The sequence below is a fragment of the Eumetopias jubatus genome, unplaced genomic scaffold (genome assembly GCF_037043125.1).
Source record: "Eumetopias jubatus isolate StellerSeaLion01/CBP00866 unplaced genomic scaffold, mEumJub1_p1.0 scaffold_1, whole genome shotgun sequence".
Lineage (NCBI taxonomy): Eukaryota > Metazoa > Chordata > Mammalia > Carnivora > Otariidae > Eumetopias > Eumetopias jubatus.
In genome coordinates this window covers 216,292,700-216,318,301 of record NW_028274807.1, presented here as the reverse complement: position 1 = coordinate 216,318,301, position 25,602 = coordinate 216,292,700, and the positions used below count along the sequence as shown (strand labels likewise).

At 55.0% G+C, this 25,602-nt stretch overlaps 1 protein-coding gene across 2 annotated transcripts; it reads left to right on the top strand.

The window, feature by feature from the left end:
* Positions 1-3,534: 3,534 nt before the first annotated feature.
* GNA15 (G protein subunit alpha 15) lies at positions 3,535-23,561 on the top strand. Of its 2 annotated transcripts, none has more exons than XM_028126190.2 (7): positions 3,535-4,085; positions 11,078-11,262; positions 15,338-15,492; positions 16,084-16,212; positions 18,237-18,366; positions 19,458-19,611; positions 22,643-23,561. In XM_028126190.2, the coding sequence occupies exons 1-7, from the start codon at positions 3,941-3,943 to the stop codon at positions 22,867-22,869; spliced, it is 1,125 nt and encodes a 374-aa protein (XP_027981991.1). In that variant the 5' UTR covers positions 3,535-3,940; the 3' UTR covers positions 22,870-23,561. The 2 variants fall into 2 exon arrangements, with proteins under 2 accessions (XP_027981991.1, XP_087874319.1); XM_088018193.1 differs by lacking the exon at positions 3,535-4,085 and adding an exon at positions 7,388-7,943.
* The last annotated feature ends 2,041 nt before the right edge of the window (positions 23,562-25,602 follow it).

Genomic DNA, 25,602 nt, shown 5'->3' with positions numbered 1-25,602 from the left:
AAAACAAAAGAATGGATGAAGAGACGGTGGGCTACTCCGCCGTGAGGACGGAGGACTTAACAACCGCGTGTGGCAGTACGTTGTGTCGCAAACGCAACGCGGAGTCAGGGGTAGAAACCAGACTCTCCAGAGTTCATCTTGTGCAACTCTACTCAGATAAAGTTCAAAACTGGCAAAAATGAAACACGATATTTAGGTTTCTTAATTCAGTTGTGAATTAGTAAAGAAAAGCAAAGAAGCAAAGAGGGACTTTACCTAAGAGAATCAACTCACCAGAGGAGAAGATGGTTCAGGTGGGGGTGCACGGGGTACACAAGGCAAGACGTGGAGGGCCTGAAAGGAGATGGCAGTTGACAGGCTTCTTAACAAATGGTGCTGGAACGACTGAACGCCCACACGCAGGAGGAGAAAAGGAGGAGGGGGAGGAGGGGGAGGGGAGGAAGAACCTCAACCTACACAAAAATGAACACGAGGGTCATAAATCTAAATGTAACATGCAGGGGCGCCTGGGCGGCTCAGTCGTGGAGCGTCTGCCTTCGGCTCAGGTCACCGTCCCGGGGTCCTGGGATCGAGCCCCGCGTCGGGCTCCCTGCTGGGCGGGAAGCCTGCTTCTCCCTCTCCCACTCCCCCTGCTTGTGTTCTTGCTCTCGCTGTCTCTCTCTCTCTCTCTGTCAAATGAACAAATAAAATCTTAAAAAAAAAAATGGGCATCGAACAGCATTGACATTTAAAACTTTTGCTCCATGAAAGACACAGTTAAGGGGATGAAAAGCCAACCTACAGGCTAGGAGGGAATATTTGCAAACCACACACCCAATAAGGGACTTGTATCAAGATCATACAAAAATTTCCCAAACGCAGTCATAAGACAACGACGCAGTAAAAGAAACGACAAATTACGTGACTAGATCCTTCCCCGAGGAGGATACACGGAGGGCGCCTAGACACCGTTAGTTCTTCCGGGGGACGTGGATTAACTCCCTAAGGAGACACCATCACGCACGTCTTAGAGTGGCTAGAATGAAAAATACGACACCACCACGTGTTGAAGAGGACGCCGAGCAACAATGGTGTGTCATCCATCGCGGCTGCCCATGCGCAATGGTGCGGCGGTTTGGGGAAGCCGTTCACGGTGCCTTGCAGACCCTGGCCCCACAAACCCCGCCTGGAGGGCTTTATCCTGGAGAAATGAACACGTGTGTTTGTAGCAGCCGGTCTTCACGATCACCCTGCATGGGAAACAGCGCCCCGGCTTCTGTGGATGAACCTTGCTGGGCAGTGCCCCACAGCCGCTCAGTGGTCAGAAGGAGGCCTGGGACCCCTGCTTGAAGACGTGAATCTCAAACCGTAAGGGAGAGAAGCCAACCTGAAAAGCTACATAAGAGTAGGCTTGCCTTGATAAGACATCCTGAGAAATATTTTAAAAATCATGGCAATGAAGATCAGCGGTTTCCAGGGACTGGAGCTGGGGTGAGGGTCTGAGGACCCAGCGGGGGGGTGGGCACCTGGAGGGAGATTTTCAGGGGATGGAGCCACCTCTTGGCCACTGTGCGGGTGGTAATTTCCACGTCTGTACCTCTGTTGAAACTCGTAGAGCCGCACACCCAAGAAAGTGAATACGACGCCATGTAAATTTTAGAGATGAAGGGCAAGATAAATCTTATTACCAAAAAGTGCTCCCTGGACACAGGATACCGTGGAATTCGGAGCCGTATGGGCCGCTGGGCAGAAGGAAGGAAAATCTGGGCACCCTCCTGGGGCTGACGACATCCTTCCTCTTCACCTGGGTGCCAGTCACGTGGTTGTTGGTTTCACAAGAATTTATTAGGTTGTATATTCATGTTTTATGCGCTGTGTGTGTGTGTCTTAAAAATATGCACCCGGGCGCACCCTGGTATTCCCGAATGAACTGAAATGTGACAGATGTCCCGCACGGCGGCTGGCATGGGGAAAGGAAGCAGCTCACCTGTCAAAGCTCCAGAAAGGAGATTTATTTTGAAGCTGGAGAGATTCTCAGAGGCTGGGCCACTAGGAGGGTGGGGATGGAGGAGCTGGTTCATTTTCTCTGAGGCCCCTGGCAGCCACGGAAGATGGTAAGCCAACGTCCCCACACCCTGGTCCTGTTGTGGCCTGTGGGGGCCTGGTGTCCCCTTGGGGAAACACTCGGCAGAGGGGGCCCCTCCGTGTCCTGTGCGTCTGTGACTCAGCCCGGCCTCCTGGTTTTGCCAAGCTGGTTCTTTCTGTTCTGCGGCCCTCCCGGCTCTGCCTGGGTCAGACCTCTTTCTGCTTTTCTTCAACGGCCGCAAGAGTGGGAAGTCGCTCAGGCCTCCAGCCTTGGGCAGCACCTCTCCTCACAGCCATCCGGTTGTGGGCGGGAGGGCGGGTGAGCAGGGCAGTGCCTACCAGCCCCAGTGACCCAACAGGGGGGCCCCCTATCGGACTTCCCATCTGCCATTCGTTATGAATCAACAGCAAAGAAAACCGCACAATCTCGCCGGCCGTGCATGGGGGAGAGCTGACGGTTGCTGCTGTGTGATCCAGGCTCTTCTCTCACCCTCTCTGAGCCTTGCTACCGCCATCTGAGAGGTGGCCAGAGGCTCCCGAATTATGCGTACCTCCAGGGGGGAGGGGTTTTCCAGAACTTTCTAGAGCTTTCTAGAACCTCTCAAAGGGGGTTCTGCACCCAAACAGGGCAAAGATCTACGGGATTGGAGACAACCCGAGACCTCCCCTTTTGCTGCGAGCGTCCATCCAGGAAGCGGCCGTGCATTCCCGCTGCTGTGTCACCAACCTGCTTCTAGGGTCCTGGGGGCTCAGGGGGTAGGGTCAGGTGGCGCCGTGGCCTCACCCGGAGAGTCCCTGAACTCTCCCTGAATGGCTTCGACTCCCAAGGTCCCCCTACGCCCAGGCTGCCTTTTCAGCTGCGGGTCATCTGGCCATTGTGACCTTCCTTGACCCCCTATTTAAAGCCCCAGCACCCCAACGTCCCCTACCCCCTGCTCTGCTTTATTTTTTTTTTGTTCAGAATAAACGTATCACCCACCCAACAGGCTGGAATATGTTTAAAAAAACCTGTGTTTCTTCATCTGTGTCTCTGTCTGAGATGTTAGAGGCAGGGAGGCCCGGGATTCTGCCCTTTTGTTTCCTGTCATGCTTAGCACTGCGCCTGGCACACAGTAGGCGCTCAATAAGTATTTGCAGGAAGAAGGAACAGCCCCTCCCCAGGGCTGCCTGCTCAGCGCTTAGAGCCTGGGGCCCTGCAGACTCCCAGCCCTGTCTTGTCCTTCTGCAGCCGCTGTCGGGGCTGTCCCGGCGAGTCACTTCCTGGCTCTGTGCCTCAGTTTGCTCATCTGCACATGGGGGGTAACAGGAACTGTCCTGCACGGGAGCCCCTGGCCTTCACTGTTTTTTGAAAAAGATCGTTATTGGCATTCTGATGATGTCTTCTAATTGGCTCCGTGGAGGGGAAGAAGGGGTGGGCCTGGGGCCAGCCCAGAGGTGGCGTCAGAGGCCCAGGGAGGATGGAGTCCACCCCCTTCTCCAGAATGAGGAAGGAGGGCCCAGCGGGCGCTGCGGGAGGCTGACTGTGGCCAGGGCCTTTTCTTGCCGGCAGCCCGCCCTCCCCGGGGGCACCCACCCTCAACCAGTTTGGCAGGGCCGGGCGGGCAGGTCTGGAGATGGGCGGGGAGCCCTGAACCTCCACACCTTCTTGGGCTCCTCCTCCTGCCCCCACCCGCCTGTGCCGGGCACTCAGGCCTTGCCGAGCCGGGCGCCCGGTGCCCGAGGCCGGGAAGTCAGGCGTCCCTGGGGGTGATCCCCCCCAGAAGAGCGCAGCCCCCCCGCGGGCGGCGGCCAGGAGCCCTCCCCGGGGCCAGCCGGGCGGGGTGCCCTCCCCGGGGGGCCGGGGTCATGCCGCCTCGTGCCCGCTGAGGCCCCCACCATGGCCCGCTCGCTGACCTGGCACTGCTGTCCCTGGTGCCTGACCGAGGATGAGAAGGCGGCGGCCCGCATCGACCAGGAGATCAACAAGATCCTCCTGGAGCAGAAGAAACGGGACCGCGGGGAGCTGAAGCTGCTGCTGCTGGGTGAGTGGGGCGGGCGGGGACCTGGGCGGGGACCTGGACGGGACCCCCGCCAGGCTGGGAGAGTCTGGGAGCCCATTTCTGGGCGCGGAGACTGAGGCGCAGAGACATCCAGCTCCGGGCGCCTGGCAGGGCATGTGCCGGAGCGGAGGTGGCCCGGGGGCAGCAGGCCCCGCACGCCCTACCAGATCCGGCTGTGGAGTCAGGGCAAGGGAGTCATGAGCTCAGGTCTGTGGCCGGCCCAGGCCTCGCCGGCCGGCCACCCACACGAGCCCTCCCGCCCTCTCCCGGCCACGCGGCCCGCCCCACGGAGGGCTTGACTGTCTGCGGAGTCCCCTGGGCAGAGCACCGCCACTCGGCCCTGCCTGACTGACGGACGGGTTGGCTCAGTCATTCAGTCAGTCCGTCAAGAAACAGTGAATACCTCCTGGGGCGCAGCAGCTACGGACATGGGCAACGTCCCGGTCTCCGTGGACCGCATCTTGCCATGAGGGAGACAGACGTTAGCCCATAAACCAACGAGCAGATAAAATAATTTCCGGCGGCAAGAAGAGCAAGGAGGAAAAGAAAACAGGGCGGGCGGGAGAAGTGAGGGGCTCGGTGGCTTGTAAGGCTCTGAGACCGTGGCCCCGGGAAGCTCCAGGTCTTGTCCTGCTCGCGTGTCTGCCCCCCACGGGCCTTGCCCTGCACGGGACATCCTGAGCCCCAGCTGGGCGGCGGGGGGCGGGGGTTGCGGGGAAGGTGTCGGGTGTCCCCTGGGCCAGGAGGCTGGCCATCTGGGCGCTGGCCTCCCTCTCCCCTGGCTCGATGGGCAAGGACCCCAAGGGCCCCGAGGAGTGAAAGCATGGGGCCCCCGGGGCCGCACCTGAATCGGGGCCCTTCTCACTCTAGTCTTACACGCAGTTCCGGTAAAAGACACCTCCCCACCACCCCCCTCCCCGCCACATTTAGTTTTCCAAGGAAGCTGGCACGGGTATGGCCTGTCGGGACCAGGCTCCAGCCCCATGGCCTCTCAGACCCCAGCTCCGACTCCCTCCTCCCATAATCCTTTGGTGGTCACTTGGCTTCTTTGCTTTCTTCATGGACTATTTTGTTTTCCTTAATCTTTGGTAAAATCTGGGGCGCCTGGGTGGCTCAGGCAGTGAGGCGTCTGCCTTCGGCTCAGGTCATGATCCCGGGGTCCTGGGATCGAGCCCCGCGTCGGGCCCCCTGCTCCGCGGGAAGCCTGCTTCTCCCTCCCCCCCTCCCCCTGCTTGTGTTCCCTCTCTCCCTGTGTCTCTCTCTGTCAAATAAAACGAAAAACAAAACAAAACAAAAAAACACCACTTTGGTAAAATCACCAATGAGGCTGTCTGAGCCTGGAAGCTTTTAATTAAGAATTTAATTACTTTAATAGCTATCTCTGATTTCTTCAGACCAGGTAGGCTATTACAGTAATAATAGGTATGATAGATGATGTGTGATTGATTACTTTTTAATAATAATATTATGAGGGCTAGCTAGGCTATTTCTTCTCGCGTGAGTTTTGGTTGTCGGTGCCTTTCAAAGCACTTGCCCATTTCTTCAAAGCTGTCAAAGGGATGGGCATCCAGTTGTCTACCACAGGCCCCCTCATCATCCTTTTCAGGCCCGGAGCCTTGGTGGTGGTGTCCTCTCTTTGGTTCCATCTGCTTGCTTTTCCTCCGTCCAGCAGGCTCAGGTTTATCAGTGTCGGTGATCTCTCCTTGCACACCTCAAGTTCATATACCCGAACCTCAGGGCCTTTGCACGTGCTGTTCTCCTGCTAGGACCTGTCAGCCTCACCCACACCTCTGCACAGCTGGTGCTCTCACTTCAGGCAGCATGGCCCATGTGTCTCCTCCTCGGAGAAGTCTTCCAGGACTCGCTGGCTACAAAGGTCGTCCACCCTTCTCTTTCCTCCACTTGATCCACTTGATCTTTCTTCTGAGCACTCACTCACTGAGATTCTCTTAGACTTGTTCACTGTTCTTCATTGTCTGTCTCTCCAGGGACACAGCAAACAGCACAAAGGTGGGGACCGTGTCTCTCTCGTTCATTCCCGGGGTCCCCAGCATCCGGCCCAGGAGCACGGTGACCCCGACAGAGAGCAGATGCCCAGAGCAAACTTTATAAATGAATAAGGGAATGAATGAGTCCTGTTTCAGGGGTGATTTTCCCTGGAGCTGCGCCAGAGCTGGGGCGGTCCCTTGCCCCTACACGGCTCTGACCACTGCGGGGCCAGCCCCGCATCAGGAAGCCCCTTCTGCTGGTGTCAGGTGGGGGGAGGGGAGGTTGTCCACGTCCCATGCGCTGATGGTGGCCCTGTAGACCGCGCTGTGGACTGTGGTCTTGACTACGCCCCCCCAACCCCCAGCTCCGAGGGCGGCCTTCACACCACCCTCCCTTCTTGAAAACAGGAATTGAATCCAAAAGTTATTTTTTCCTGGAGGTGGCTGATCTTTTTGAGGAAGCAGGCTGAGGGGCCAGGGGTCTGCCCGGGACAGGAAGCGACTGGCTGTTGGGGAGTGGAGGGCATCAGAATGAAGCCATTAAAGGAGCCAGCTCTGTCCGCAGCACCTGATAGGTAGATAAGATGGGGAAACCGAGGCCCAAAGAGGGGAAGCAATTTGCCCAAGGTCACACAGCCAGGATCAGAACCTAGAATTCTGGTTCCAAAGCCCATGCATTTGACCTCCCTGTGAATGTGCCCCTGGAGAGAAAAGCCCCAATTCCCCAATGACAGATGGGGAAACTGAGGCCCAGGGAGGTGACAGGATTGGGCTGGGGTCGGCAGCCTGTCTGAACCTGAGCTGGACATGGACGCCAAGCCGCCTGCCCTCCAGCTGCCCAGGACTGGCTCCTTGTGACCCCGAGGCCCTGTTTCCTGGAGCGGCCACCCACCAGGGAAGGAGGTGCACGGGTGTCTCGTGATGCCCGGGGTTGGTACAGCCCCTCCCGGTGTCTGCGAGGTTCCGCTTCCTCACCCATCCCCAGAAGGAAGCAGTCACTTCCCTCTGACCCGCCAGGTGGACAGAGCTCTCCCTGCGGCCCCCGGCCCCACAGGGTGGGGGTGTCCCGAAGCCGACCGGGAGCCTGGGGCTGGAGAAGTTCCAGAGTCCTTCCTGGCTTCAGGATAGCCCTGGGCTGCAAAGAGGGGCTTCCACCCGCTGGAGTGCTCAGACTTCAGCCTGTGACCCATCCGTGAGTCACACGATCCATCTTTTTTTTTTTTTTTAAAGATTTTATTTATTTATTTATTTGACAGAGAGATAGCGAGAGAGGGAACACAAGCAGGGGGAGCGAGAGAGGGAGAAGCAGGCTCCCCGCAGAGCAGGGAGCCCGACGCGGGGCTCGATCCCAGGACCCTGGGATCATGACCTGAACCGAAGGCAGACGCTTAACGACTGAGCCACCCAGGTGCCCCCCACACGATCCATCTTGTGGGTGGTGACCAGGATTTTTTTTTTCCTTTAACGAAACAGAAGAGAAGAGAAAAAAAGCAAGTTAGCTGCTGCTTTGTGAGACCTGTGATTGCTCTCCACACTCCTGGGGGAGACAGGTCTGAGAGGGCAAAGGGCGCAGTCCCCTGCGCTGGCCTCAGTATGCCCCCCCTGCAGGAGCTGTCTAGCTTCCGAGTGTCTGCGGCCGGATGACGTCATCTGATACTCAGATGATGTCGTCTGATACGCGGGTGACGTCGTCTGATACTCGGGTGACGCCTGACCCGGCTGGCTGGCCGTATCCCATTTTGTTGGCTCAGGACCTGTAAGGGCTTGAGTTTACTGCTCTGCTTCTCCTCTGGCTGTGTGACCCTGGGAAAATCACCTCACCTCTCTGATCCTTGGGTGTCTTCTGCGGATGGTAAGCCAGTGGGAATCTTTGTGGGGATTGACCGAGGACAGGCACGGACTGTTTTGGCCCAGGGCCGGGCAGACGCCAAGAGTTAAATCACGCTGGCTGTGATTATCTTTATGGGGAACTTTCTGGTATCCTACTTAAAACTCAGGACTCAGATGGAACGAGGTTTACGTCCTAGCTTGGCCACTTATCAGCTGCATGGCCCATGGCAATCCCATCAGCCTATCTGGGACTCAGTTTCCCCATACGAAGAGTGAGCCAAGAGCCGTCCCTCAGTCCGGGCTCACGGCCACCGCCGCCATGCTGTGTTGCCGGCGCTCTGGGGGCTGGGTGTTCTCCCCCACCCCCCACCCCGGGCTCCTCGGCTTGACCCCGGCTGTGATATTCGCTCGGACATTCCCCCAACAGGGACATTCAGTGAGCTGGATGCAGCCCTTCCTAGAACCCAAGAAATTCCGTAATCTCAGACACATACAGCTCCACGTTGGAGAGTTTCAGCCTGTGGACCCGTGGCGTGGGATGTTTGGGTGTTTTGGGGAAACTTTTTATTTTGGAATAATTTTAGATGTACAGGAAAATGGCAAAGGTAGTACAGAGGATTCCTGTCAACTCCTAAACGGCTTCCACTCGAGGTCACATGTCGGAGAGCACAGCACGTTTGTCATGGCTGAGAAATTCACGCCGGACTCGGAATGTGACTGGTTTTCCGCTGGGGCCCTTTTTCTGTTCGGGTGTCCCCTTCAGCAACCTCACTTTTCAGTTTGAGATACTTTCAGACCTCGCGGAAAAGTGGCGCCCGATTCTTCTGCAAATGTTGACATTTTACCATTTTCTCTCTGTCCTCCATCTCTCTCTGTGTACACACTACGTATCTGGATATGTGTGTATATTCATAATTTTTTTGTATATTCATAATTTATATAATGCATACTTATATTTATAATTTGTTTTATTATATATTCGTGTATTTAATACAATACATACTCATTTTTTATTCCCCTGAAACGTTTGCAAGTAAGTTGCAGGCCTGACAGCTTTTTACCCCTAAATACCTCGTGGGTTTGAGTCCCACCACAAAGCAGGGACCGTCCCAGGACGAGGATCAAGAGCAGGTGATGAGTGCCCTGCAGAACCTTCCACCAGCCCGGCCCGCACACCTGACTCCCAGCCCGGCCACTCTCCCCTTTCCCTGCCGATGTCCCTCAGGGCAAGAGAAAAGCACCTCTTTCTCTTGGACCTCGAGTCCAGTGGACTTAACGAATACCTGGTGTCACCCCGGCCTGCCTTTGTTGCCCTGAGATATGTGGGGACAGGGAGCTCCCGGGGGGGGGGGTGATGCAAGACAGCACCTCCTCCTCTTTCTGCTTCCCACCCTCCCCTCCCTCTGCTCCCTCTGCCCCATTTCCTCTTTCTGGGCTCCAACCAGACCACCCCTTCCTTTTCTGCTCCTTCCTGTTCCTCCTTCCAGTCTGCCACCCTGTCCCTGGAAGGACCCCCTGCCAGTGTCCCCCTGGAGCTGGGCAGGGCAGGAAGGTGTTGGAGGGGCCTCCTGGTCCCACACCTCCTGCCTGGCTGTCACACTCACTTGACAAAAGGGGAAACAGAGGCACCCAGAGAGGGAGAGTCCAGAGCTCAGACAGTGGGGGGTTGAGACTTGGTCTCTGAGCTTCCAGCCCCGGGCTATTGAAGATCCAAGTGTTACTGTCGCAAGCCCAGGGCCGGCTTCCTGGGTGTGAGACGGGGGCAGGCCCACAGCGCCCTGGGCTCAGAAGGGCCTCATCTTGCCCTTGGATCCGCACATTGTGTAGCTGGCCCTGCAAGGACCCCTCTGGTCCCTCAGCAAGGTCTCGTTGAGTCTGGCTTCCAAATAGCTCTCAAACGTCCCCTTCTCTCCCACCTGGGTGCAGCCCCATCATCACTCAGCTAGACCTCGACCCCAGACCCACTGCTCCTGCCCTTGCCCGCCACAGTCTGTCTTCACTGCCAGAGGATGCCTGTGAGGACCTGGGTGAGGAGTACCACTCCCCACCGCCCTCCAGGGCTCCCACCTCCCTGGGGTCAGTCAAAGTGCAAGTCCAAGTCCTCTCCATGGTCCCCGAGGCCCTGCACCACCTGCCCCATCCCCTCCCTGACCTCCCCTCCTCCCTCTCTCTCCCTCACCCACTCTGCTCCAGCCACATGGCCTCTTCACTGTTCTCCAACACACCAGGCCTGGTTCTGCCCCAGGACCTTTGCACGGGCTGTGCCCTCTGCATGATGTGCCCTTCCTCCACATCTTGGCCCAAGAGCAACCTTCCCAGACTTCAGATCTCAACTCCACAAATCACCTCCACTGAGAAGCCTTCCCTGACGTTCAGCTATAGTCAGCTAAACACTATTTATTCTATTGTATTGCCTTCATAAAACTTTCTCTACCCGAAATTATCATAGCAAATAATAATAACAGCAATTCTAACTAGAGTCATTGCTACTGCTGCTGAGCATAGCGAACGCCAGTGTAGCTCTTACTGTGTCCAGGCATGCTGCAGGCCAGGGCTCCACGAGCTTTTCCTGTACAAGCAGTTGGTGAATATTTTCAGTGCTGAGGCCAGGCGGTCTCTGTCCACCTGCTCAGCTCTGCTGTTGTAGTGAGGAAACAGCCATAGTCCATTTGTACACACACAGGCATGACCGTGTGCGAATAAAACCTTATTTATGGGCACTGACGCATGAATCTCATATCATTTCCACATGTGATGAAATAGTCTTTCTTTTTCTTAATACCTTTCCATCGTTTAGAAATGTAAAAACTACAACCGTAAAAAGTATTAGAGATGCAAAAGCTACCATACGGACTGTAAGAACTTGCTGGCCACGCAGAAATCGGCGGCTAGCTGGATCGCCCGACAGGCCATAGTTTGCTGACCACTCCCCCCCCCACCCCGGGAGCCCCTTACAGTGAGCTCCTTTCCTGGGAGCTGGCGGGCAGGGTCTGTTGTGAACCCCATCTTACACCTGGGGAAACTGAGGCCCAGAAGGTAAAGGCGCTCGCCCAGGGTCACAGAGTGCGGCCCTGGCTGAGCCGGGATTTGAGCCCTGGAGGCTTGGGTGGTGGGTGGCGGGAGTCCCAGGGCTGAGCTGCTCGTGTGCCTCCCCAGGGCCCGGTGAGAGCGGGAAGAGCACGTTCATCAAGCAGATGCGCATCATCCACGGGGCAGGCTACTCGGAGGAGGACCGCAAGGGCTTCCGGCCCCTCGTCTACCAGAACATCTTCGTCTCCATGCGGGCCATGATTGAGGCCATGGACCGGCTGCAGATCCCTTTCAGCAGGCCCGAGAGCAGCGTGAGCATCCTGGGGCCTCTCCTGCTGGGCTTCAAGCTGGGTGGGACCCTCTGGACCTCAGGGTGGGACCATGTCCCTTCGGACCTCCAAACCCAGGCTGTGTCCACTAGGACCCGCAGGGCAAGAGTGTGCCCTCAGACCTCAAAGTCCAGGACCATGACCCTTCAGACCCCCCAGGTCAGGACCATGTCCACTCAGACCCTCCAGGTCAGCACCTGGGGCATGGCCGTGTTTTTCAGGCCTGCAGGTCTTGTTAGGTTCACCCCAGGACTTTCCTGGGGGTTTTCCGTGCATCCCAGGCAGCTTGGCATTGGCTCCCTCTCATGCATGGACCTCCGGGCTGGGTCATCTCTCCCTGGACCCCACGATGCCCAGGGTGGGAGTCCTGAACCAGCCCCCGTTTCGCCGTGGAAATGTTTGACTGAATCCTGCCCATCCTGCTGCGGGGAAGGCCGCTGTGCATGCACGTGTCACATCCCTTTCTTACTAAATTTTATTTGGTAATATTTCCCACGAGCTCTACCCTTGTAACCCATCTCGGTGTGCACGGTGCAGGGCTGGTAACAGCAGATCTCTGGAACACATTCACCTTCCTAACTACAACTTCATGCCTGTTGGATGTCAGTTCCCCGAATCCCCCTCCACCGGCCCCATTCCACGCTCTGTGTCCGTGGGGTTGCCTTTTCTAGATGCCTCACATGAGTGGGACCCTGCAGTGTTTGTCCTTCTGTGACTGGTTTATTTCCCTTAACACGATGTCTCCTGGGTTCACTAGTGTTGTTATCTATTGCAGAATCCCTTTCTTTTTTAAGGCTATGTAATATTCCAGCGTGTATGTGTGCGTGCACGTGCACGAGGACACACGCGCATGTACACACCACTTTTTCACTATCCAATCATCTGTTGATGGGCATTTAGGTTGTTTCTACATCTTGGCCGTTGTGAATAGTGCTACGGGAAACATGGGAAGCTAGTATCTTTTCAAGATCCTGATTTCAATTCTTTTGGTTAGACACTCAGAAGTGGAATTGTGGGATCACAGGGTAGTTCTATTTTAATTTTTTAGAGGAACCTCCATGCTGTTTCCCACAGCAGCTGCACCAGTTTGCATTTCCCCCAACAGGGCACAAGGGTTCCAGCTTCGCCACATCCCCGCCAGCACCTGTCCTTTGTTTGGTGTTTATAATAGCCATTCCAACAGTTGTGAGGTGACATCACCTTTCTCGAATCAGAAAGCTTGTGATTTTGAATCTGAGTTGATCCAAGGACCTCAGAAGAGCAACTGGGGCTGGTAGAACCTTCCTCACAGGGCTGATAGAAGAATGTGATCTATCAAAAGTGCTGAAAGCTCTCACAGTGGTGCCTGGAGTGTAGTAGGGCACAGTAAGCATCGGCAGAAGGGACAAAACCCCTTCTAGCTGGGTGCCATCGTCCCCATCTCCTAGATGAGAAACAGGAGGCTCAAGGAAGTGATTCACTTGACTCAATTTTCACAGTCCGCAAGTGGAAGACCAAAGAGAAGCACCCACCAACCAGGCCACCACCTTTGGTTATGCTGCTTTGCTTTATAGAATGACGTTTTTTATTGCGATGTAACACATATGTCAAAGAAGCCAGCTTGCGAGCTCAGTGAATCATCACAAAGCAAAGACACGTGTGTAACCATTGCCCAGGGCGAGAAGCAGAACATGTCCCCAGAGGCCCCTTCCCGACATGGCTATCCCCCCCCACACCCGGGGCTAACCACTATCCCATCTCCCATCAGCGTATTGCCTATTTTTGAACTTCTCCTGCATGGAATTAGACGGAATGTTCTGCCACGTCTGGCTTTTGGCATTGCACAGTGTATCTGGAATTCTTCCATCGTTGGGGGCATAGTTGTGATTTGTTCCTTTCTACCATATATATTTTATGCCAATCTGTGCATTTCCGTTGGGTATCTGCATAGAAGTCGATGTGGATAATAAAGTGGATTAGGTAAGGAGGAGACACCAAACTGTCCCCAAGCAGCCGCGTGTGAAGAGTTCTGCTTGCCCCAAATCCTAGCCAACACCTGATGCTGTCCCCTCGTTTTAGCCATTCTGGTGGGTTCTTGGTCGTATTTTATTGTGGTTCTGATTCGCATTTCCCTGGTTAATAAGGAGGCTGCACAGCTTTTCATATATGTGTTGGACACTTGGATATTCCATTTTGTGAAGCACCTGTTCAAAACTTTTGCCCATTTTTGTTTTTGTTTTTAGTTTTGCCCATTTAAAAAAAAAAAAGTATTGTCAGTTTTTTTCTTACTGATCTGTAGCAGATTCTTTGTAGGTTCTGGATATGAGCACTCTGTTATGTATTTTGCAAATACTTTCTCCCCATCCGTTCCTTGTATTTTCACTGTTTTCATGGTGTCTGGATGAATAGCTCTTAATTTCAATGAAGTCCAGTGTGTCAATCTTCTGGTTAATAGTGTGTTGTTGTGGTGGGGGTGGGCGGGTTTGGAGCCAGACTGAGATGTTTTTCCACTCCAAGCTCATGATGAAACTCTCTATTGCTGTCTTTTAAAGGGAGCTTTGTTGTTTCATCTTTAGATTTACATTCCACTTGGAATTGATTTTTGTGTAGGGTGTGAGGCAGGGATTATGTTTCTTTCCTTCCACTCCACCCTCACCCCTCATTCCCCCCAGGACAGATACTCAATCGTGCTAGTGCCTCTTATGCTTTTCCCACTGTACCATAGTCTCATCTTGGTGATAAATCAAGTGTTCAAATGTGCCTGGACCTGCTAATGCTCTTCTGTTCCACCGGTCAATTTATCTACCTTTGAGTGAATATCACTTCATGTTAATGATTGTAGTTTCCTAATATCTAGGCTTCGAGCCTGTTAGTGTAAATCCTACCACTTTATTTTTCTCCAGAATTGTCTTGGCTACTTTGGGTCCTTTTGCATTTCTACATAAAGTTTAGAATTATCTTGTCAGTTTTTGCACACACACACACCTTCATACTTTTCTGGGATCTTGGTAGAATTGAATGGAATCTGTAGATTAATTTGGGGAGAATCGGCAGCTTAAAAACAATGCTGAGTCTTTCAATCCACGGGCATGGCATAGCCCTCCGATTATTTAGATCTTTTCAATTTTCCTTGGTGGTGTTTTCTCCATTTCAGTGTAGAGAGCTTTCACATCTGTTGTTAGATTTATTCCTAGGTATTTGCTATCTTTCAGTACCACTGTAAATGGGATTCAAATTTTTAAAAATTTCCACTGATTCGTGGTTAATATATAGCCACCCATTTGAGTTTTGTTTATTGATCTTGCATTCAGGGACCTTGCTAAGTTAACTGGTTTATTCTGATAGCTCATCTCTAGGCTGTTTTGGATTTTCTACATAGAATCATGTTACCTGTGAATAACCACAGCAGAACATGCTCCTTTCCAAACCTGACACCTTTCCTTTCTTTTCCCTGTCGTATGGCACTGGCAAGGACCTCAGTACAGTGTTAATTAGAGATCGTGGACATCTTAGTCACATTCCCAGTCTCAGGAACACACAGATCCACACAAGCTCACATGCATGTGCCCAGATGCACACCCATACACACGCGGATTCACAGGCATATGCAAGCCCACATGCACACATGCCTACATGTGTGCCCACACCAGCGCAGGAGTCTGATCAGCACTGATGACTTCTTGCTGGAAGGGAAGGAGAGATGGAGTGGAGGTTGCTGTAAGGAAGAAGGGGAAAACGTGGGGCCACCGGGCAGGAGGCTCAGGCTGCACGTGCCTCTACCTCCCCGAGAAACCGGGCCACAGGGCTTCATTGCATTATCTAGTCTGTGGTGGGGGCACCTGTAGCGACTTGCCTCATAGGTGTCCAGGAACCAGAACTGACATCCACCTGTGTTCTCTGCAGCCCCTCTGCCCTCCATCTGGGGACAAACTCGTGTGGGAGGGAAGGAAGGAGCCGAACAGAGGGGTGGAGCAGGACAGCAGTGTGCAGGGGGCTCCATCGCAGAGAGAGGAGGTGGCTTGCAGGGATGTGTGTAGGGCGGCCCCGCCCCTGATGTGCCCCGTGCATCCCTCCGCAGCACTATGCCAGTCTGGTCATGAGCCAGGACCCGTACAAAGTGACCACTTTCGAGAAGCACTACGCCGTGGCCATGCAGTGGCTGTGGAGGGACGCCGGCATCCGGGCCTGCTATGAGCGCCGCCGAGAGTTCCACCTGCTCGACTCGGCCGTGTAGTGAGTCCGGGGCCCACAGGTGGCAGGTGTGGGGTGCAGGGTGCGGCTGAGAGGCAGCCAGTGATGAACTCCTCCCAGGGACTGCTCTTGGACAGACAGGGCCCAGGCTGGTGGGCTCCTGATGTGGGACATGCTGTGGGGTGGGCTGGCTATGGATGGTCTTGCTCCAGAGTGATGTCATTCCTGGGGAGGGGGGGCACTGACCTACAGTGACATCATTCCTGGGGTGATGCTGCTCATCATCAGACAGTGACACTGTCCTGAGTACCATGCTGGGCATCTAGGGTGATGTGACAGCTGGGACTTTTCTTGGGACCCAGCTGTCACTGGGTGACAGCTCCCCGAAGGTGACCCCCCCCGCACACAGTGAAACTGTTCTTGAGTTCACAGTGTCCTTGAGGTCCTGCTGCTCTGAGGGTGAAACGGCTTCTTCCCGATGTTCCCACAGCATCAGGGTGATGCTTCTGGGCTACCTGCAGACCCAGAGATCCTGGCCCCTCCCCGAGCAGGGGCCTCACTGGGCTTTGGGTGGGGGGTCTGAGAAACAAACTAAGTCTGCAAGGCTGGGCCTCAGGGCTCCTCACTCCACAGTTACCTGTCTCACCTGGAGCGCATCACTGAGGAGGGCTACATCCCCACAGCACAGGACGTGCTCCGAAGCCGCATGCCTACCACCGGCATCAATGAGTACTGCTTCTCCGTGCAGAAGACCAACCTGCGGTGAGCTCACAGCCCAGAGTCGGGGGAAGCTTCCTATAGGCAGGCAAAGGAACTGGGGCCCTGAAGGATGAGTAGGAGTTTCCCAGTCCCAGTCCTCAAGTGGCTTCCAGGATGAAGGGGGCAGAGCTGGATCTCGACACCTTCAGCCCCTTTGCAGTCAGGTCTGAGACCTGGAAGAGCCCAGAGTGGGGCGACCGGAGCTCTAGGAGGGCAGGTCTTCCTAAGGAGGGGACATTGGTATTAGGGCATTGAAGGATGAGTAGGAGTTCACTAGGATAAGTCTTGAAGGGCTGCTAGGTAGGAGGAGACAGAGACTGTGTGGTCAGTGATATTCCGGAGGGATTGATTCAGGGCTGGGGAAGCTCAAAGGGTGATCTCCTTGAGGGGCTGAGGCTGGAGGTCAGGAGACTCAGGAGGAGGCAGGAGCCATGATCCAGGCAGGAAGTGTTGGTAAGGGCCAGGGCAGTGGTCATGGGGATGGAAATGAAGGGATGGTGCAAAAATCATTTTGGGTGTAAAACGGGCAGGACTAGATGAGTGTAAAAATCCGAGAATCAAGGTGATGGGGTCAATGTGTGGTGGCAGCAGCATGGGGGTATTCAATTAGACAACGAAGTCGTTCAGGGCACTAGAGTCTGAGGGATCTGGGGCATCTGGGAGGTAGCTGGGCATACACAGGCCTGAGCTGCGAGGCACATGTGTGAGTGGCCAGTGCAGCACGGGGTCATCCAGGCAGAATGATGACCAGTGTCAAAGACTAAGGCGAGATCAGAAAGAGTACACTGAGAGCAGTGATTTCTGGGATTGTGGTGAGGGGGTCATCTGTGACCTCAGCAAGCTCCCTGTCTGTAGGTTCATGGCAGGGAACTGTGGAGGGTGCAGGGTGAGGACTGGACACAGGGGTTGTGTTCACTTCACCCGTATTGAGTCCCATGCTTCCCTAGATTGACCCCCTGAACATGCCCCTCTGGCCTTTTCATAGCCCTTACGAGGATGGTTCATAATTTTCTGTTTGCCATCGGTCTCCTCCCCTGATGGAGAGCCCCAAAAGGCCAGGGGATGAGTTTGATTCTCCTGCTTTGCTAGTGATGGTCAGCTCAAGATCAGAGTAGAAGTTGGTGAGGATGATTGGAAAATGGAAGGATGGATGAGTGGATGGATGGGTGAGTGTATGTAGGTGTAGATGTGTGGAGGGTGGGTGGATGGGCGGGTGAGTGGATGGATAATGGATGCATGCACGGGTAGGTGGGTGGGTAGATAGATGGATAGATGGGTGGATGGATGGATGAGTACGGGGGTAGATGGAGGGATGGGTGGGTGGAAGGACGGACAGAAGGATGGGCCGATGGCTATGTGGGTGATGAATGGATACATGGGTGGGTGGATGGATGGGTGGATGGGCAGCCTTGGTTTCCTGTCCATACAAAGGGGCAAGTCCCTTCTTGCTCTGGGGCTTCTGGCATTTCCTGTTGGCTGCCTGGGTAACAGTCCCATCCCTGGGGAAATGATGCAAGCCTTGTTATCAGTGACCCACATTTCTTAGAGGAGAGAAGAGGAAGGCGGGAGGGCTCAGGCTTTTGTTGCGGTGTGTGGAGGTGGAGGCTGGGCCCTCACCCTGGGCCACACACAGAGGGGATGGTGTTGGCCCGTCAGAACAATGCGCACATCACGGATGGGGAAACTGAGTTCTGGACATGTTCGGCAGTTTGCCCCAGGTCACCCGCCGGAACCAGGGCAGACCTCGGATGTGTCTGACCTGCCGTCGTCTACCCTGGGGTGAAAGTCAGGCAGCCCAATGCAGAAGCTCAGCAAAGTCTCCCCTCCCGTGCCTCCATGTGTAAATAAGTCAACAGTAACATCTGCCTCATGGGGCTGAAATGCAGTAACACAGCAGAGGCCAGAGGCTGCCCCCAGTTCCTGCTGCTATTAAATATTAATCTGGACATGCCTCAGACGGGCCTGGGGTCTGGGGTGCCATGGCAGGGGGTCCTGATCAGGCCTGACAGGGGGGTGATTCCTGGCAGGATCGTGGATGTCGGGGGCCAGAAGTCAGAACGCAAGAAGTGGATCCACTGCTTCGAGAACGTGATTGCCCTCATCTACCTAGCCTCGCTGAGCGAATACGACCAGTGTCTGGAGGAGAACAACCAGGAGGTGAGGCCACCGCGGGTGCAGGGGCGCTGCCTCCTGCTGTCCCCGGGATGCACAGCTGAGCAGAAAACCCCCCTGCCACTCTTGAGTGGGTCTGTGTGCATATGGCGTGGCTCTGAGCTCCACCCTCCACTCTTCCGTGGTCAGAGCATTGAGTCCAAGACACAGATCCACAAGCACCCCGGACTCTCTCTCTCTCAAAGGGATGCTCGAGCCCCGAGACGTGGCCCCCAGGAAGCACAATGCAGCTGGCCTGGGAAAACGGGGCATGCTCCAGGGACAGTGTCCTGCTTTTATTCAGAAAGGCTGGGCATTGCTCTTTTTTGAACTCTTCTCCTAATTAGGACCTGGCTTGTTTCAGACGTTTGCACTTTTAGGGGTTAAAATGTCACACGCACAGTCTGGAGACCCAAGGGTCAGATGCTAAAATTTTGACTCTCAGGCCAAATGAAACAGATTGAATTTGAGGTCATTCTGCCATAGATCTTGCTTGAATGCAGCCACCCGTCATGTGCTAGTTTGCTGGGGCTGCCATAATAAAATGTGAAGTTCTGGGGGCTGGAGCTACGGAGACATCTCCTCTCCCAGTGCTGGAGGCCACACACCCCAGACCAGCATGTTGGCCAGGCTCGTTCCTCCTGATCCTGTGAGGGGGACTCTATCCCTAGCTCTCCCTGCTTCTGGGGGTCGCTGGCCATCCTTGGGCCACGTCGCCCCATCTCTGCCTCTGTGGTCACATGGTCTTATCCCCCTGCATCTGTGTCCAAATGTCCCCTCTTTATAAGGACCTCTGCCATTGGAGGTGGCAATCTACTATGACTTCTTCTTAACTAGTTACATCTTCAAAGACTCTATTTCCAAATAAGGTCCCATTCTGAAGTTCCAGAGGGACATGAACTTGTGGGGGACACTAGTCAAGACAGCAGAGGCCACACAAAAGCATGGGCACACCCCCTCTGACCCAGCCAGAAGCTGGGGAGCCCCAAGCTCCTGGACGTTAGGCTGACAGCCCCATCTCCACATGGAGGGGGAGGGCTCCTGTCTGGGCCAAGCCAGCCATTGGAGCAATGACGTGCCTGTTCCGCCCAACCCAGAACCGAATGAAGGAGAGCCTGGCCCTGTTTGGCACCATCCTGGAACTGCCCTGGTTCAAAAGCACATCTGTCATCCTCTTTCTCAACAAAACTGACATCCTCGAGGAGAAGATCCCCACCTCCCACCTGGCTACCTACTTCCCCAGTTTTCAGGGTGAGTGGTTCTAGAGCTCTCTGTAACCTTTCGCCTCCCGAAAGCAGCTCCCAAGAGAAATGTTGGTCCAGACTACCTCAGCTGGAGTCAGTGGAGTTTCAAATGGGATCAGACAGACCTGAGTTCTAGACCCAAGCCGTGAGTCTCAGTGTCCCCCTCTGCAGAATGGGGAGAAAGTGACAGCCACCATCTCTCTTGATGCCGTGGCTTCAAGCAGGGGGCTCCAAGGAGGCAGGTGTTGTAGATCTCTTGCGTGTGGGCCCACTGTAGAGTTCATTGTCATAAGCCACACCTGGAAGGCGTCAACAACCATTTCCAGAATCTGCCTCGATTTCTGAGACTTCTTTTTCGATCTTTCATACTCATCTTATCTATATCTAAGATAGCAGATTCAAAAGGAAACCGGTGCCTGACCTTTGGACAAGTCCTTCCAAGGCACATGGCTCGGTTTTCATAAATACAGCAACCCTCTTACATGCGGTGCTGGTAGCCACGGTCGTGTCTCGGCGAGCACGCAGGAATCAGGACGACTAAGGAGCCCGTTTGGGAGGGAGCCCTCAGCGCAGCCCGAGGGGCAAAGGGCCTGGCCTTCTGGAGAGGAGGATGGGGGAGTTGGCCAGGGCACCGTTTAGCATATCCTACAGAGAAGGGAGGTGGGGTTTGGGTGAGTCCCAGGAACGGACGATGTATGGGCTCGCGCTCTCCCTGGAGGGCCGCTGTGAGGGGCTGGTGGAAATATCCCAGCTGAGCTACAAACTGCCCCCCAGGTTAGGGGCTTAAAGCAGCCCTTTGACTTTGCTCACATTTTTGTGGGGCAGGAACTTGGGAAAGGTTGAGGTGGGTGAGTTCATCTTTGATGTGTATGGCATCAGCTGAGGTGGCCGGGACTGAGATACCCCTCCAACTTCTAACACCGTGTGTCTGATCGCTCTGCGCCCCTCTCCCTCCCTGCCTCCCCCTCCTTCCCTCTGCTGCTTTCTCCCCCATCCCCGCACCCTTCCCTGGCCCCATCTGGTGTCTCCTAATCCAGGGTCCCTTCATGAGGCTTGGGCTTCCTCACAGCATGGCTGTTTCACGGTAGCCAGGCTTCAGCCCCGGTTTGGGTGGGGGGAGCCTCAGAAGTCCCAGATGGTTAGAGATGCCTCACTCTATTGGTCAAACAAATCACTCAGGCCAGCTCAGACTCAAAAGGAGGCAAACAGACTCCCCTCTTGATGGCCAAATGGCACCCACCTACAGGGAGGGGAGTAATGGCGGCCGTGCAGGAGACAAATTGGCTTCATTTCCTGGGGCCACAAACTAGGGGGCAGAAAACCACCGAAATGTATTCCCCTCAGTTAAGGAGGCCAGAAGTGTGAAGTCGAGATGTCAGCAGGATTGGTTCCTTCTGGAGGCTCTGAGGGGACATCTGTGCCAGGCATCTCCACTAGCTTCTGGTGTTGCCTGCAATCCTTGGGGTTCCTTGACTTATAGACACATCACTCCGATCTCCTCAGTTGTCATATGGCCTTGTGTGTGTGTGTGTGTGTGTGTGTGTGCGCGTGCGTGCGCGTGCGCGCCTGCCTTTCCTCTTCTTATAAGGACTCCAATCATTGGCTACCGGGCCCACCCTAATCCAGTATGACCCCATTTCAGGCTAACTAATTACATCTGAAGACCCTATTTCCAAATAAGGTCATATTCTGAGGTTCTGGGTGGACAGGGACTTGAGGGGATGCTATTCACCCCAATACACAAGCAGATGCAGCTCTTAAGTTTGGTGACATCACCATGGGTGTGACCCTTGGCCTTGTTAGGGCTCAGAGCCCATGTGAGCCCCTCTCAACCAATCAGATCCAGAAGACTTGGGGGCCTGAGAGACAGATGTCAACCTATACCAGCATGGCGGACAGCCCTTACTCCTTCCCCAGCTGAGCAGCCTTGGGAACGGGAACATGGTGTGGAGAATTTGGGGATGGGGTTAAAGTGGACAGTTTTGAAGGACTGTTTTCCTTCCCATCAAAGGGAACCTTCATGACTCACCTTTTTCTCCCAGCCAGAGGCTTGAGTACTCTTTGCCAACTTCTGGCACTCAGTCCTTCCCTCTTCTGTACTAAATAACATCTGTGATTATAACAAGAGCTCAGGCATCGAACACCGTTGGAAGCTCCCTGTGCAGTGGAATTCTTTCTTCTTACCACCACAGAGATGGAGAAACCGAGGCACAGGGAGGTGCAAACGCTCCCCAAAAGCCACACAGCCAGTGAGTGGCAGAGGCAGGATTTGAACCCAGGCTGTCTGGGTCAGGAGCCACCAGCCTTACCCGCTGGGTACCCTGCCTTTCTGGAAGAGTGATGATAACATTCTGGTTATTGAGTACAGAGCCCTCTACATGATTGCACTGAATCCTCACAGCTCTGAGAGGCTTGGGCCTGTTAGGATCCCCATTTTACAAATGAGGCAACTGAGGCTCACAGCAGTTGCATGGACTACCCTCTAAGGCAACCCAACTAGTAAGTAGCAGAGCCAGGTCTTGGGCTCCAAAAGCCTTAGCTCACACTGTGCTTAAGACAGAGAGACACAGACACAGAAAGACGCAGCAACAGAGAGGCTGCGCATGTCAGCTGCCTCCCCAGGGTGGCCGTCCCTCCCTTCCTCTTGGCCTCGGTTTACCTATCTGCACTGCTCAGCGAGGTCTTTCTCTGCCACTCCAGGTGCCCATCCCCTCCGTTACAAGCCCAGCCAAGGGAGAGGGTTTCTTTCTGCCCAAAGTCCCAGAGCCAAGTCTTATTGCTCCATCCCAGTCATGTGACTCATTAGCGTCCATTCTTGAGGCTCCCATTGGCTGGACCTGATGGTCATGTGACCCTCTAGAAAGACAAACGATGGCGCCGGCCTGCACGTGGTGCCGGGTCCCTGCGGCCCCTGTAGCCCTGATGTAGTCCCCGTCTGGAGCAGGGTCTCCAGATCCCCCTCTGTGGCTCAGCGGGGAGAGAGTCTCCTGCATGCCCCACGAACCGCGTGCCCTGACTGCCCACCCCTGCTCCCCCAGGCCCGAAGCAGGACGCAGAGGCAGCCAAGAGGTTCATCCTGGACATGTATACCGGAATGTACGCCGGCTGCGTGGACAGCGCTGACGGGGACAGGAGGGGTCCGCGCTCCCGGCGCCTCTTCAGCCACTACACGTGTGCCACGGACACCCAGAACATCCGCAAGGTCTTCAGGGACGTGCGGGACTCGGTCCTGGCCCGCTACCTGGACGAGATCAACCTGCTGTGACCCAGGCCCTGCTGCCCCCGGGCTCAGACCCGCGCGTGGCAGGCGGGACCTGCGAGCGGACCGGTGCTCAGTGAGCCCAGACGCCCCCTGTCGCTCAGCCCCAGGTCCGGGGGGCGGAAGGGCCGCGAGTGAGTCGGCGGTTGAAGGCCGGTCGCCGCCCCCTCCTTTCTCTGACCCTCACCAGGACAACCCCTGCGTTTGCCCTCCCTTGACTCCGTTTACCTCCTCGGAAAGGGAGCACAAGGGCCACTTGGGATGGCAGGGTGGAGGAAAAAGTGAAGGGAGCAGAGGATCGAGGACTTGCCCCACCCCTGGGGAGGTCCTCTCCGGGGAAGAGGCCGCGGACCCCCACCGAGGTGATGCGCCAGCCCAGCGATGGGGGAGCGGGTCTTCAGTCCGAGGGAACCGGACTCTGGCGCCCCCTAGCGGACAGGAGGCGGCATCCACCAGCCTGAGGTCTGGGTGGCGCGGGGACCTCCCGTTCCGGGCGGCAAGAGAGAACGCTGTCCCTTCCAGAGTCTGTGCCTCAAGGTGTGTCCTGCCCTGTTTACAGACGAGGGAAACTGAGGCCCACAGGCATTTCCCCCACTTCCCAGTCTGGGGGCCCGGGCGCACTGCATCTTACAACTTTTCTGTATTTATTCCCTCCCCTTCTGTGGGGCCCCTTGCAAGACATTAAAGACGTGTCTGGAGACCTGTGATTTCTTAGGGGCGTCCGGTGCCTCACTGCGCGGCCCCTTCTCAGGGCGACTGTCCCAGGTTGGGTAGCCACGTGGAGAAGGAGGGGGGAGGTTGGTGTCGTCCGTGCACCCGTGCAGGGCACGTCCTGGGAGCTGTGTGGGACTGATGCACTTGGAGCCGGGCGGTGGAGTCGGGGTCTCTCCCTGGCCTGGGGGAGGGGGCGGCATTTGAGCCCAGCCTGTGTTGCTACTCATCCCAAATTCCAGGAGCCACCACCGCCTCGGATGAAGGTGGAGATGTGGATGGGGACAGCTCCCCTTACCCCGGACCGCGGTCCCCCACCGTCCTCAGGGCCGTGTCACAAGCCAGCCCACCTCTGTTTTCAGATGGGGAAACTGACACAGAGAAATGCACTCGTTTGACTGAGGCTCCAGCCTGCGGGATGGCAGAGCCAAGATTCTGATTCAATCAAGCCTTTTCTATTTTTTTTTTAACTTTTATAAAAGATACACTTTCTTTTTCAGAATAGTCCTATTTATAGAAAAATTGTGAAGATACTTACAGACAGTTGTCTTATGAAACCATAGCCAGTTTCCCTATTGTAAACACCCGACATTAATGTGGTACTTTTTTTTTTTATAATCAATGAACCAACATTGACTCGCTATGACCTGAAGTCCACCCTTTATTCAGATTGCCTGTTTTTCCCAAGTGTCCTTTTGCTGTCCTGGGACTCCAGCCAGGACACCTCGCGACCTGAGGCTGTCATGTCTCCTGAGACGCCGCTGGGCTGTGACAGTTTCTCAGACTTTCCTCATTTGTGATTTTTAAAGAACTTACTGGCTTTTTTCCAGAGATTCACGAATCAGGGAGCATCCAGTCTAGCGGATAGACAGAAGCTGCCAACTTCCCCTGTTTTTGATGACCCCGGTAGTTTTGAAGCCTGCTGGTCAGGGATTGCATTCATTTCCTCCAGCTGCTAAAACAAAGTACCACAAAGTGGGTGACTTACATAGCAGAAATGTCCTCTGTCCATTCTGGAGGGCAGAAGTCAAGGTGTGGCAGGGTGCTCCCTCTGGAGGCTCCAGGGCAGGATCCTTCCAGCCTCTTCCAGCCTCCAGGGGCTCCAGGCGCCCCTCCGTCTCTGCCTCCGCCTTCACGTGGCCCCTTCTCTTGTGTGCGTCTGTCTGTGTCTACATTCTCCTTCCTTATAGGGGCGCCGGTCATAGCGAATGGGGGCCCACCCTAATGACCTCGTCTTAACTTGATTACGTCTGCAAAGACCCTGTTTTCAAAGAAGATCACATTCCCACGTCCCAGGGGTTAGGACTTGACCGTATCTCCTGGACAGTCCCTTGGCGGGGGCTTGCCTGGCATTTTCCTCATGACTGGGCTCAGGTTGCGGATTTTAGGGCGGAGGACCACAGAGGCAAAGGGCCATTTCCGCCGCATCCTATCAAGAGCACGTGCGGTCAGCCTGCCGCCACTGTGCGCCTCGGTCACCTGGCGGAGGAGTCACCCAACTCTTTTGAAGGCCTTTTTTTTTTTTTTTTTGTGGAAAATATCAAACCTACAAAAACAGGGAGGCGAGTCAGGGCTACACCTGGACATTCGTGGGCTCAACGTATGTTGCCTTCGTGGGCCTCCTCCTGCATAAGCAACCGTTAACGCTGATTTTCTCACAACAGTGTTGGTAGAAAGACCAATTCATGATTGCTGTATTCATTTTATTCTTCTAATCTCAAAAAGAAATTAAAAACATTTGCACAGGCCCCACAAAGTGTCGTGGACCCTGGGCCTAAAGGGGAAGCTGCCCTGAGGCCAGGACAGAGACCCCAGCCCTCCTGAGTCAGTACTGACCCCTCCCCGGGGCCACGAGGACAGTGTGTCTCATCGCTGATGGGCATAAGTCACAAATGTTTGCTCACAAACCAGGCCCACACGTGGCATTTGGCTGCTGTAACTCTCTTCATCTGGAAGCATCCCCCAACTTTTTTTTCTTGGTCATTTATCTGTCTAAAAACCCAGGTCATTTGTCCTGTAGAGTATCCC